General features: G+C 45.4%; 1 protein-coding gene across 26 annotated transcripts in view; it reads right to left on the bottom strand.

The window, feature by feature from the left end:
• dst (dystonin) overlaps positions 1–13,301 on the bottom strand; it is a 207,711-nt gene that overhangs the window by 141,339 nt on the left and 53,071 nt on the right. For 17 of the 26 annotated variants that reach the window (XM_064317870.1, XM_064317864.1, XM_064317863.1 and 14 more), the window contains 5 exons: positions 12,980–13,041; positions 5,765–5,854; positions 4,156–4,254; positions 2,394–2,471; positions 189–281 (listed from right to left, as the gene is read on the bottom strand). In XM_064317870.1, the coding sequence (XP_064173940.1) occupies positions 189–281; positions 2,394–2,471; positions 4,156–4,254; positions 5,765–5,854; positions 12,980–13,041 (422 nt within the window). The remainder of the gene's footprint in view (positions 1–188; positions 282–2,393; positions 2,472–4,155; positions 4,255–5,764; positions 5,855–12,979; positions 13,042–13,301) is intronic. The other 9 variants (XM_064317860.1, XM_064317886.1, XM_064317883.1 and 6 more) reach the window with 1 other exon arrangement.

Raw genomic sequence — 13,301 nt, forward strand, 5'->3', positions numbered from 1 at the left:
ACTCTTGACTAAAAATATTTTACATGGCGTATTCCACACTCCAGTTAGCCTGTGCCCATAACCCAGGCAGTAATTACCCATTTATACTGTCAGAAATTCAGACACTTCTGTTGTCACAAAAACACCAAGCTGTCAGTCTGCAATGAACCCATCCAATCAGAACAGAGCAAATCAAACGCCAGACTGACCTGAAAGTGCAGGATTATGGTCCATATCAACCCCAGGGTTAGCTTCGGGTTCCCGTCGGTGATGTCATCGTTCCGGATATTGACAAGTTTGACCTGGCGACAAAGCAGAACACGCTTAAATGCATTTAAAAGTGTCAGCTGCATTTAGTCCATCCCGTTCATGAATATTCACAATAAACACATTCCCTTATTCAACTCAAATTCTGGATTCTGTTAACAAATATGGCCCATTACAGCAGAACATATGTGGCCAGTACTTAGTAGTTTTTTTTCCCACCGTACATAGTTTTGTCACAGCACAATAATTATATAATGTCTTCTTCTAAACTTGTAATGAATAAATAAATCTTGGTAAACTGGTGATTCAGTCATTTATCATTCAGAATTGATCGGTACCCCAAAAACCACTTTCATGTTGTATGTTAAAGTCAAAAGCTGCAGCAAAAAAAAAAAAAAACACAAAAATATCTCCAAAACAAAAAAAAGACCTCAAAAAGCATATTCTATTTCCAAAATGGTAACAAGTGATAGTTCCCTTTAACAGGAAACAGAGAAGCCGTCTCCCTTTCACAAGGCTACTGTGTCATAGAAAGCCGATAAAACATTAATGTCATTTCACATTCCTGTTACACCACACAGCCACAAGAGGGCACTAAATGCTCTGTAATGACTTTACCAGAGAGGGAGACTTTTGATACTGATGTGACAGATCGTCAATAAATAAATGCATAACCTTTAAAACTTCACTGAAAATTATGCTAGAGGGTGCACATTTAAAGCAGACATTCGTCTTCCATCTCTGATGCCAATCTTTTTGGTGCCAGTGATTACAGATTCAGTTCACGATCACAAATTAAATTTAGAAAGACTCGCACTCACTCTGCGAATGTCAATACATGGTTTTGAGAGCCAAAGAGCATGGGAGCTGCCTGAGGTAGTGCACTGTTTAGGTCACAGGCCCCTGATTGTTCTCTTACTTTATTTTTCCATCTGTCAGATTTCCAGTTTTGTCTAATCAGCTGTAATCCCATTTTACAAGCTCATTTCTTAATTTGCATAATCTTGAGATTTATCTGTCCTAATAAATACCTAATTAAGATCAGAAGAATTAACATATTTTCACATACAGTTTGTATATTGTATGTCTTTTCAGTTCACTCAGTAAAAAAAAAAAAAAGAAAAGAAACTGAAAGTAAAATATTTATAAAGAACTGTGCTGTTCCGTGTCAAACTTGCTGGTAATTTTTACCTACGCTGAAGCTACTCTATTTCTGTTCCACAGCAATATTATCATTCCAATTGAGCCGGTTTGGCACGAACAGATAAAAACCTGTTTGACAGAGCTGGCTGACAATCCTTGAAATATGCCTATATATTTTGCTTTCATTTCCATTGAAATTCTTTTGTAATTTAAGATCTTTTCTAATCATTTCAGAGTGACTGAGAAATACCCTCCCTGATATTTTGACAAGGGCATGTGGGTATGTGTGTAAATGTAGTTTTTCTCTTCTTCTTCAGTTGTATCTCAAATCTGAGTAAAGGCAGTGTGGAGCAGAGGCCCTAAATGAATATGCAGTATGTAATAAATCCACAGTTTATAAAGCAGAGACACGTGTATGAAACTGTCAATCATGTGTCCGTAACTCCGGCTTGTGTTTCAAACACATCTGAGCGTGTGTGCAGTGGAGCTCTTAGTGTGAGACTGAGACCCCGTTAAAGGTAACAATGGGGCTCCCAACACACTCTATCAAAGAACACATACACACACTCACTCACACACACGCACACGCATGCATGCACACACACACACACACACACACACAGACACGCACACACACACTCACAGACATACTCACACAGACACGTGCACACACACACACACACACACACAGACACCCGTGCACACACACACACACACACACACACGCATACACACACACACACACACACACCCACACAAAGAGGAAGAGAATGACCGAATCTGCATGTGACTCACTTTACCGGAAATCTAACACCAATCGATGCACCCGAAAGTGAGGTCATCGATTAAGCCGACCCGCGGCGTCTCTTACGGTACATTAGCGCAGACGGGCCGGTGGCAGGTCTCCCGGTGCCCAGAGAAGGGCCCATCTCTTCTTGGAAAGCGGAAAACCACAAGGGACAATTTTTCCGAAATCTCGTGCGTGTGCGGGGGGGGGGTCTTACCTGCCGCCTCTTTAAGTAGTCCAGCGCTATCTGCACGTTCTGCAGCCTGTGGAACCTCATCCGACCCTTCTCCCGGGGCTGCACGGGGGAACGGGGGGAGGGGGGGGGGGGAAGGGGGGAGGGGGGAAGGGGCGGGAGGAGACACATCAGTCACTGCCAAACAAGCGTCTCATTCCCACGAGCCCCCCTTCAAAGGCCGGATGACTCATCGCACGGTTAGCGTTAGTGTCCGGCAGGCTCTTACCTATCCTTCTGCAGCAGAGAAAAGCACGAAAAGGGGAGGAAAGGACAGCGCGCTGCTCTAGGCCCTGCTGTACGGTAAACCTACGGTCTCCCTCAGAACCATCCCAAAACACAAGACAAGCCTGGTTTCTGAAGCCCTTTAAAAAGACATAACTACTAAAAACTACTGCAAACAGACTCAGCCTCATAAAATGAAAATGTACCCCTACTGCTACCCCAGTAAAAATGAATGAGTGATATCTCACACAGTAAATGAGGAGTAAAGGGCCCCACTGGGCCTGAGTCTGCTGTTTCTGATGCGCATGGGGGCGAAAGCGTGGGTGAATGGGTGGAGCACAGCCCGTCACCGTTTGACACGCGACGGCACCACGGCGGGGGGGTTGGGGGGTCGTTCGGCTGTCAGAACCCCCCGGTACCGCTACCGCCCGCGGTCCAGAACAAAGCCATGCAGGCCGGGGATGAGGGACAGCCCGTGTCTCCGGGGGAAACAGAACCCCCGCGCGAATAGGCAGACGCGTGGACGGCGACGGTCGCCGCAGCAACAGCCAATCGGATGGGAGAGCGCACCGCAGCACAGACACCGCAAAACACAGCAGCTCTCTCTACCTTTCACTTTCTCTCTCACTGTACCTCCCCTCTCTCTTCCTCTCCATTTCTGTTCTTCTCCTTCTTTCTCTTTTCTTTTCTATCTCTCTCCCTGCAGTACTCAAGCAGGTACTGTAACACGTTCCCTACCAAACATTCTCTGAGGGGTTTACCCAGATAATCCGCACACGTTTCTATCAGTTCTGTCACAGGTTCACCTCCGTTCGCCTCAAAGCATTCTGGTTTAATGCGCACTAATGGTCGTTTAATATGTACACAGGGTTTTTCCATGCAGCACAACGGTGCCACGAGCTGCTGCCGCAGAGGAGAAAGGCACAGATTAAATCCCCATGTTTAAACCCGGCTCCGAGCAAGCGCCGCAGCTGGCTGCGATCAACAGACCAGATACCGGGCGCAAGACTCACAAAATGGAACCACCCCTCATTTTCATAATTCAAACAGACTCGCTTATTTAGCCTGTGAATTGGAATACTCGGACCGGTATTCAAATGCCTCTTTTTTGAACAGACACTTTGATCCGGGCAGCCAATGAGCAGGCGGTCGCAATCGCTGGGAGATTCGAAAGACCTCAAAGGGATTTAAAAGCTGGCTCTTCGGTTCACAGCGCAAGCGATGAGCGTTCGTGTCGGCAGAACAGAAACCCGGTGTGCGATCGTGAAGCAAGCAGCTATGGATGATGAGGCCTACTCTTGATAACTCTACGCACTGACAGACTGTCCTAAAGTTAGCGTGGGAGCGCTGGGCTTCTTTAAAGCTAATCCCAGCGCCGCTAGCAGCTAGCAGCTACAGCGCTGTGGGGAAGAACATCACTGTGGGGGGGGGGGTTTGTGTCGCTGACGTTAATGGCCACCGCACGCGCCAGTTTAGTACGGTTACCGAGGGGGGGGGGGGGAGGGGGCGTGTCCACACCTACCCCCCTGTCATCATCCAGCGCATCTCCATGCTGCTCAACCGCGCATGCCTCCGCCGCACTCACCAACCGCAACGTCTTCAGAAAATCTCTCTCCCTCGGCTTGGGCACACACGCGTGAGCGCCACACACACGGACAGACAGACACACAGACGGACAGGTGGAGAGAGGGCAGGATGAACAGAATGAAAAAAAAGGAGGAGAGGATGAAGGAGGGAGGAAGAAGGCAGAGAAAACAGAATGTGAACAAAAGGGGACAGCCACCGGGGGGAGAATTGTCATCCTGACAATACCATGCTGAATTTCTCCTCTGGTCCACAAGGGGGCGCGTATTGCAATTGCTTTGTAAATACTATACGGGACTGACGATCCAATTTGGATTGGAGATGACCGGTCCCTTTTCTTTGGTTCCAAGACATAAAATCTTGAAAATGCACAGGAAGACTGACCACAAAATGCTTTTTGCTTTTCCTCTATCTAATATTTTGCAGTCAGTCTTTCTGTGTGTGGGTGAGCCTTTATGTCTTGGATTTAATATTGTGTTTTTGTCGGTGATGCGCGCCGTGATGTCTTGGGCACAGTGTTTTATCAGTCTTTCGGTCTCTTTTCGCGGGTCACCACAAAGTCCAAACTATCAGAACTGTGATTTCCCCACAAATAGCCACTTCAGCACGGCCACTGAATCGTAATTCCGATGCTGCATCATTACAATATAACTTCCAGAACATGCTGAAATCAGCGTGTTTGGTGGGGCTGGTCCAGTGTCCGTACACCACACTGAACATCTCTAATAACAAAGACATCATTAACCTGAAACGGCCTTTACAGGAAACACTAGCGCTGAGGCTATTTTAAGCCTCATTGAAATGCAGGCTCATTAGTGGCCAGGCTGTGACTTTTTAATTACAAAGTCAAATGGACCGGCTCACAGCTAAAGGGGACACGACGCTCTCCGTTTGAGCTCGTTAACGTACGAAAACATGACGCAGGTCAGCTCTGAGATAATGAGCCGAAACAGGACCCGGACACGGTCTCATCTTCCCCCCCAGGGGACGAGCCTATGGCGAAGGCGTGGGACAGAGTGGAAATTCGCAACAAAATGGCCCCAGGTTTTGAGTGAGACTGCAGAGGGAGCTAAGCTGGGTAAATAACGAGTGTTAATTGGGTTATTAGTCATTAGCGAAGCGTGGAGTAGTGAGCGCAGCCACTGTAGGATATAGACAGAAGATGTCCTCGGAAACGAGCAGCTCATAGCCCTAGCAGTAAGCCTGGCTACGCTGAGGCGAAAAGGCTGAGTCATGGACACAGCTGTAGCAGAATAAGACTCAAAAGAGCAAACTCGGTGCAGGTATTCAGTCCTACAGTGGCTATACGGTTTATAATAAGCATAGGTTTTTGTTTCTTTTTTCCTTTCGAAGAAAGGCTTGTGAGGTTAACGGAGAAGGAGGAAACATGGTGGTCGTGTTTAAGCGGGTCTTAAATACAGGCACACAGCAGGAGTACAGAAACACGGTCGAAGAGCACAGCGGAGAAACACGGGGACAGGGGGCAGGAGCACGAGGTGGGGGGGGGGGGGGGGTAAGGGGGGTGGTTCCATGACAACAGCACTCACCAAAGATTCCCCTGACAGGACCTCCAGCAAGGAGATCAGGTTGTGTCCATCTCGGAGGTCTTCATACAGGTCGTTCACATGCTTTCGTACCTGGGGCAGGGAGAGAGGGGGGGGATTAGTCCTCAGGGACCGTGACAAGACAGGAAATGTGACTTCACAGACAGGAAACACTATGCGAACAACTACCACCTCCAATTTTGAAGGAATCTTGAGTCCCTGCAAGATTCACGTGCTTCTCAAATCACCACAGCCACTTATAAGGTAACCATGGTCTGGCAATACAGGGGTCTTAAGTCCTGCTGGTCTACATACATTTAGCACATAGTCTTAGACGTCTGTGGTTTTCACACAGTGCATTTAAAAAGCTGGACATCTACTGAAGCAATTCAGGTCAAGCAGCTTGTTCAAGGGTCCAATGCACAAGCCCAGAACCTGGAACCTGTCAGTTCCAAGCCCAGGTTCTGATCCAATACCACACTGCTGCCCTTGATGGAGAGGAACCATTCATTATTATATTCATTGATATTAATTAATTAACACGTGGCACTATAGATGCATAGGCACACAGATTCCGACATTTCGGCGATATTTGACATCTTCCTTAGTACGATAAACAATAAAAACAATAAAGGTTCAGTGCTGTTTTTTATTTTGTCTTTTTTTTTTTTGTAAATGTAAATCAGTCCAGGTTTGGATATTCTTCGCAAATATATCCTTTGTTATGACAATTTCTTTGGCCAATACTACGTATCCCATGGGGCACGGTGTGCTCTTGTTTACTAATAGTCCATTCAGCCTGATCATCCCCAGGTCTTCCAACACTGAACGTGATTATCTTTCGCATTACGCAACATGTCAATATCCTAAATTCCATAGTCGCAGGTTAACCCAGTAAATCAAACACGACCAACCCAGCAAGTTTGTAAAGTCTTTAATTACCTCCTTGTTTGCTTGGAGCATGTTACCTTGGTTTGCCCAAGGGACAGCGGGTCAGGGGAGAGTGCATGAATGAGACTGCTATTATGTGACTTTAAAAGTTTAGGCACTGAAAACCCATATTAAACATTCAACATGTTTTACATGTTCACTATAATGCTTCTCTTGACACCATCCCAAAAGAGAAAGAGAAAGACAGAGTGAGAGAGAGTGAAAGAGAAAGAGAGAGAGAGGGACTGAGTGGGAGTGGGAGTGAGAAAGAGAGAGATAGAGAGATAGAGACCGACCTAATAAACCAGTATCCATACCAGCAGTCACACACACACCTACCTTTCTCTGGCTCTCCTATTTCTAATGTTCACACCCTGGCCTTTTAAAATCACACCCCCTCCACACCCCCCCCCCCCACACACACACTCCCCAAATGCCAAACAATGAGTTACGCTGTCACCATACCTGTTTGAACACATTCACATTAAGCATTTTCCCATAAATGCATGGGATTTTTTAAAAATACTCTTGTTATAGGAGAATATTATAATAAATTACAATAAGAAACCCCTCAACAAGAGAGCACTAACAGGAGGAATTCAAACGAATACAGATTATTTTTATAAGTTTCTATCAATTGAAAAAGGGAGGATTTTAAGAAGTATATAATTATGGAGAATTTCACTGGAATCTGGCGACCTCAGTCGTGTTTAGCCAAACCAGTTTGAGAAAAAAAAGAAAGGGAAGAGAGCACTTGAGACTAATCACACGCTGCGCATGTCATTAACCAGGGGTGAATAACCAGGGAAAACAAAGCAGCACTTGAATGCCTTAAAGGAGCCATTACCAGCTCTTTAAAACGGTTATGTCAATGCAGGAGTACTGACAGAGAGTCAGACCCAATGCTGTCATTCTGACATGGTTCATGTGCTCTGGAAAAATAATTGGGGTCAAAGAGCACTCCCAGAGCCACAACAGCAGAGCACCTTTCAGCATGTTACATTGCCCCCCAACGAGTGATTCCCTGCCTACTGTTCCACGGCCCAGCCTAAACACAGACACACAAACCGAGTCTACACATAACCAGACACAGAAAACCCAGCTCATACACAACCAGACACAGAAACCCAGCCTACACACAATCAGAGAGACACACACCCAGTCTACACACAACCAGAGAGACACACGGCAAGCCTACACACAAACAGAGGCACACACACAGCCTACACACACACACAGACACGCAACCAGACACAAACCCAGCCTACACACAACCGGAGACACAAACTCAGCCTACACACAACCAGACACACACCCAGCCTACACACAACTATAGACACAAACCCAGCCCACACACACACAGAGACACACAGCCACTGAGCTGGCTCTAGGCTGAGGAGAGGGCCCCTATCCCCCAGCCTGTCAGCACTTAGGCCTGTCACTGAGAAACTCGAGGCCCAGGCTTTCTCCTCTGAGTAGGCCCTGCTCTCCTCCCCTCCCCTCTCTTTCTCCGCCCTAAATACCGCACAGCTTAAATCACAGCCACACTGACCTGCTTTTACCCTGACACCCCTCCCTCCAGCCCAACGGCTTCACTCCCCTGACCTGCTAGCATAACCGCCACAGCTGCAGTGCCAATATAGAGCACTGCACAGCTGCTTCCACTTCATATGGGTCAACCGAATATGCAGCCCCCCCGTCCCGTCCCGTCCCCGCCAAAATAATACTCAGCATCTCACCTGAGCTCTCAGACATAAAATACAACACAGTAATCTAATATTAGCTCAGTATATACCAATTTAGTACACTACAGCTCTGTAATATAGTACAGCACAATTCAGTACACTACTATGAGCTCTGTAATATAGTACAGCACAATTCAGTACACCGCTATCAGCTCTGTCATATAGTACGGTACAATTCAGTACACCACTATGAGCTCTGTAATATAGTACAGCACAATTCAGTACACCACTATGAGCTCTGTAACATAGTACAGCACAATTCAGTACACCACTATGAGCTCTGTAATATAGTACAGCACAATTCAGTACACCACTATGAGCTCTGTAATATAGTACAGCACAATTCAGTACACCACTATGAGCTCTGTAATATAGTACAGCACAATTCAGTACACCACTATGAGCTCTGTCATATAGTACGGTACAATTCAGTACACCACTATGAGCGCTGTCATATATTACAGCACAATTCAGTACACCGCTATCAGTTCTGTCATATAGTACGGTACAATTCAGTACACCACTATCAGCTCTGTCATATAGTACAGTACAATTCAGTACACCACTATCAGCTCTGTCATATAGTACAGTACAATTCAGTACACCACTATCAGCTCTGTCATATAGTACAGCACAATTCAGTACACCACTATCAGCTCTCAAGCAGGTGGGACAATAACAGCAGTTTACTGCACAGGAAGCCCATACAGGGTTAGGGTAATGTTTGTCTGGCTACTCTAGAGTTTTATAATCTTTGCGGTGTTCACAGAGTTTGTCTGGCAAAAATCTGGCCTGCTACAATAAATATGATTGTTCACTGTTAAAAGGCTCCTATTCAAATCAATGCCATACGAAGTAGATTTAAAGTGCATTTAAAAGAATTTCATAGCACACAAGCTAACAAAGAGCCCGGATGCACTGCAACGTAGCAGCAGAAGGCCGGGAGGGGGAAACCACTGAGGAAATATCACTCACGCTTCCATGAAATCAAACAGCAGCAATCACAGGATGCTGCCTCGTGCCAAGACATAATCTATACGCCGAGAGATCAAACTAATCGCGTAGCACCAATAACATGGGGTGTGGTGCCAATAAAACCCTTTGCCTTATGTAAACATACAGATACAAACACATAATATCCGCAATAAAAAATGGGAAGATCTCTATAACAGCCTGACAGCCAAGGCAGCATGCCACGTTGCTACGGCATTACTCAAACATCGCGATCAGAGACGTGTGTCAAGTCTCGGCCAACAGCAGGGAGTCACAGAGATAAAAGCGTCTCCCCGACAGGCTGCAGACCACGGGCTGCGACGGGATTGGTCCGTTTTCAGACAGGGCCTGCCGAGCTGTCAGACTCAGTCTGCCGGATCATGTGATCAGTTCAGATTACAGCTCGGACTGCGAGAGCACTGCGTAGCGCTCACCACAGGGGGTTTGCATGCAGGCCGCGTACTGCCCAAAACGTGCCCAGTCAGCCCCACGGCTGTGTCTGATCTGCTCTATAACCTGTCATAACCCGTCGGTACACACAGTCATGTGATGTCTGTGCCTGATGGTTTAGCAACTGGTTTAGTGAAGTGGGCTATATCATTAAAAAAACATCATGGGAAAGCAAGTATGAAATGTAAAACCTGAAAAAACACTGATAACAGAAGTTAATCAAACATTAAAACATGTAATTAATTGAGAATATACTGATAACTGTTTACAGCTAAGAATGGACACCAAACTTCACATTTCTAGCCTGGAAGGAATGATAGTGTGCGTCAGTCCTTAGGTGACCATAAATTGGATTTCAAAGAAAGAAGACCAGGGTGGGTGGCCATTATCATAATAACCCTAGTCTATTTTTTTCTTTATATATGGTCAATGGAATGAGAAAAATCAAATTGGACGCTATTAGGAATTTAAAAATCCTGCCAGGACAGATATTTTTGGTCTCCAAATTGGTCCCAATTTCTGGGACAAAGAGGATGTCTGATCAGCACATTCGGTCCAGCAAACGGGACAATACAAATTGTCTCCCACTCAAAAGATTGCACTGGTTTGTATTTACAGTTAATGACCCCAGCAAGGTTGGCTTTCTAAAGCCAATGGAACGACCCTTTGATAGCCTGGTCTCTCCTCTCCACCATGGGGGACAGTGCTCTGCACGGTAGTCCTATAAATCCACAGTATCTAGCCCCTCCTGGCAACAGCTATAACAAAATATTACGTGCAGACAGTGTGCGTGCAGGTGCTTGCTACTGACTGTAGGTGCTAGGTGTTTCCCACATTCCACGTGCTAATGAACCAAAAACAACTAGCCATCCACCCATGAGCCTTTTAAGTCAACAAAAGCATCTCCCAGCATGCTACCTGTATAAGGGCAGGGCAGGAACAGCACTGCACTGTATGATCTCCAGAGAGACGTCACCGTTGCCAACCCTGCTACTAAACTCACGAACTCATCTGTACGTATTTACCATCGCTAATGGAAAAGAATGTTCCAGACTACAGCTCGTTAGCCGCTGGTGAATGCCTGGCACCCGCCTGCATTGACTTACTGAATCAGGAGACACCATTTTCACCAATTTCTTCCCCCAATTTAAAATCAAAGCCAACCTTTTTCAAATTTTGCCTTTTGAAGTTATCACTGACCCACAACCACCCCCACCCCTCCCCCAAACCCCACACAGAGCACAAATCTCTCTCCTGGTTTCATTTTCATTCTCATTCGATTCCAAATTTAGTGCAGTGGGGTGGAAAGATGGCCGATGTAGCCATATCATGTGATTTGTTCCAGGAACCTGCCTCCTCTGCTTGCACTTTACAATCAGCCACAATGGCAAGTAGTAATCTTGGTAAGAGATTCCTCATCTCCTTCAGATAAAAACGCTGGTATGTCCGTTCTTCAAGAAGAAGGAGAGGGTGTGTCTTTGTTCAGGGGAAAATGTGTTTACAGGAAGGTTTTCAGAAGTAATAACATGCTCGCTACTGGATGAAGTTGAATTGAAATAACTATAATTTTTTATTGTTTATTTATTTTGGAGTGGACAGCCTGTGATAATTACGAAAATGAATGTGGGGATACAAGAACCCTTTGTGGACAAAGAATGTCTCTTTTACACTAGAGTGTCACTTTTACAGTGCGTATGTGAACTGGCGTTCAAAGCCAGACCTATCAAAGGACTGCACGTGAACTTCAGCAGCGACTCTATGGCAGCTATGGAGCCATGAAGCATTTCACCTCCCTGCAGAGAATGAATGGGTTTCTCAGTCATTGGTACCTCTGTTTCCAATTCACCTGACACCTGACGCTTCTGGCAGCTGGACTTTAATTTCAGGTCATATTTCAGATCAGTCTTCTGTGGCTTTGAACTCAAAGCAGCAGACAAAAATGCAAAGATCTTTTCAATTATAGATCAAATATGTTTTTAAAGATGTACTTCAGAGGAAAAACCCTTAAGAAAGAGGACAGACAATCGCTATGATGACCAGTAGATAGGAGCATAGCAGGGTCCTCTATACTGAAGCTAACATATGAAAACATCAGTCAGGGAAAGATTTCAGCCAGCTGAGCCCCCACCTTCCTTCACAAGAACTGAAAGATTATTGGCTATTGGCCCCCCTCAGCCACAAGAAAGCAACCAGAAGAAATGACTATTTGCCACAATGCAATCTTATCTAGCGTTCAAAACTCCTCATATCTGCAACTCCTTATTCCCCCTGCCTGACCCTGAACAAAGGTTTATTGCTGCAGAGCCTTGCAGAATGAGGAACCTGCCTTTATTTAACCAGGTAGACCACAGGTTTCAAACTCCAGTCCTGGAGGGCTGCAGTGTCTGCAGGTTTAACTCCAGTCCTGGAGGGCTACAGCATCTGCTGGCTTAACTCCAGTCCTGGTGGGCCACAGTGTCTGCAGGTTTAACTCCAGTCCTGGAGGGCCGCAGTGTCTGCAGGTTTAACTCCAGTCCTGGAGGGCCGCAGTGTCTGCTGATTTTTGGGGTGTTCTCAGCAAAAGCGTTTAAGTCACTGATTGGCTAAGGAATCCACACACCTTGCTCTCAAGGCCTTAAATGTCAGCTGACTGAAAGGAAACCACAAAAACCCACTGACACTGTGGCCCCCCAGAGATTCAGTTTGACATTCAGGTCTGAGGTAGACCAACCAAGATCAGGAGATGATTAAAAGTTTTTGTTTTTGTGGGAATTTGAACAAATCTATCCAATTGATTTCTTATGATTACCTTTAATAATTCAACAGATATCATATTATAAATCCACACACACCCTTTTACTTGCATCCACGTAACCAAACTTGTAATACATTCATACATTAAGAACACATTTCAGACCATGACAGGGACTTTCAAAATAATTTCACTGACGATATTAAGCACTTTTATACTACGACTTCTTCAAAATTAAAAGGGTTTGTTTTTGGTTAATGTCTAAATGGTACTCATTTTTAAATTATATCGTGAAAAATGTGGCAAAAAAGGAGAAATGTCAGATATGTGGACAAGCATTTAAGACCACTAAAAAAACCTCAAACTTACCTTTAAGAGATGCTGGTTTATCCATTTTGTGAAGGTCTTTTTCTGTACTCTGTCTCTTTCATCTAGACGGAAAGAAAAAAAACACCAGACTCAGTAAAGGGTAACTTAGATAACTTGCGGGCTCTGGAAATCATCACACAAAAGATATGAACGAAAGCTGATGAAACCCATAATTCATCAGAGCAGCTGAAAACGTAAACAGGACAGGAATGGAAACAGGTCAGGTACCACAGGCTTGCTGGCTATTCCAGCTGTTTATTGAAGGAAAGTTGGGAGATATAATCTATCTTTAGGTGACACAGGGCTGGAAACACAGGAAATC

This window comes from Anguilla rostrata, chromosome 18 (assembly GCF_018555375.3).
Source record: "Anguilla rostrata isolate EN2019 chromosome 18, ASM1855537v3, whole genome shotgun sequence".
NCBI lineage: Eukaryota > Metazoa > Chordata > Actinopteri > Anguilliformes > Anguillidae > Anguilla > Anguilla rostrata.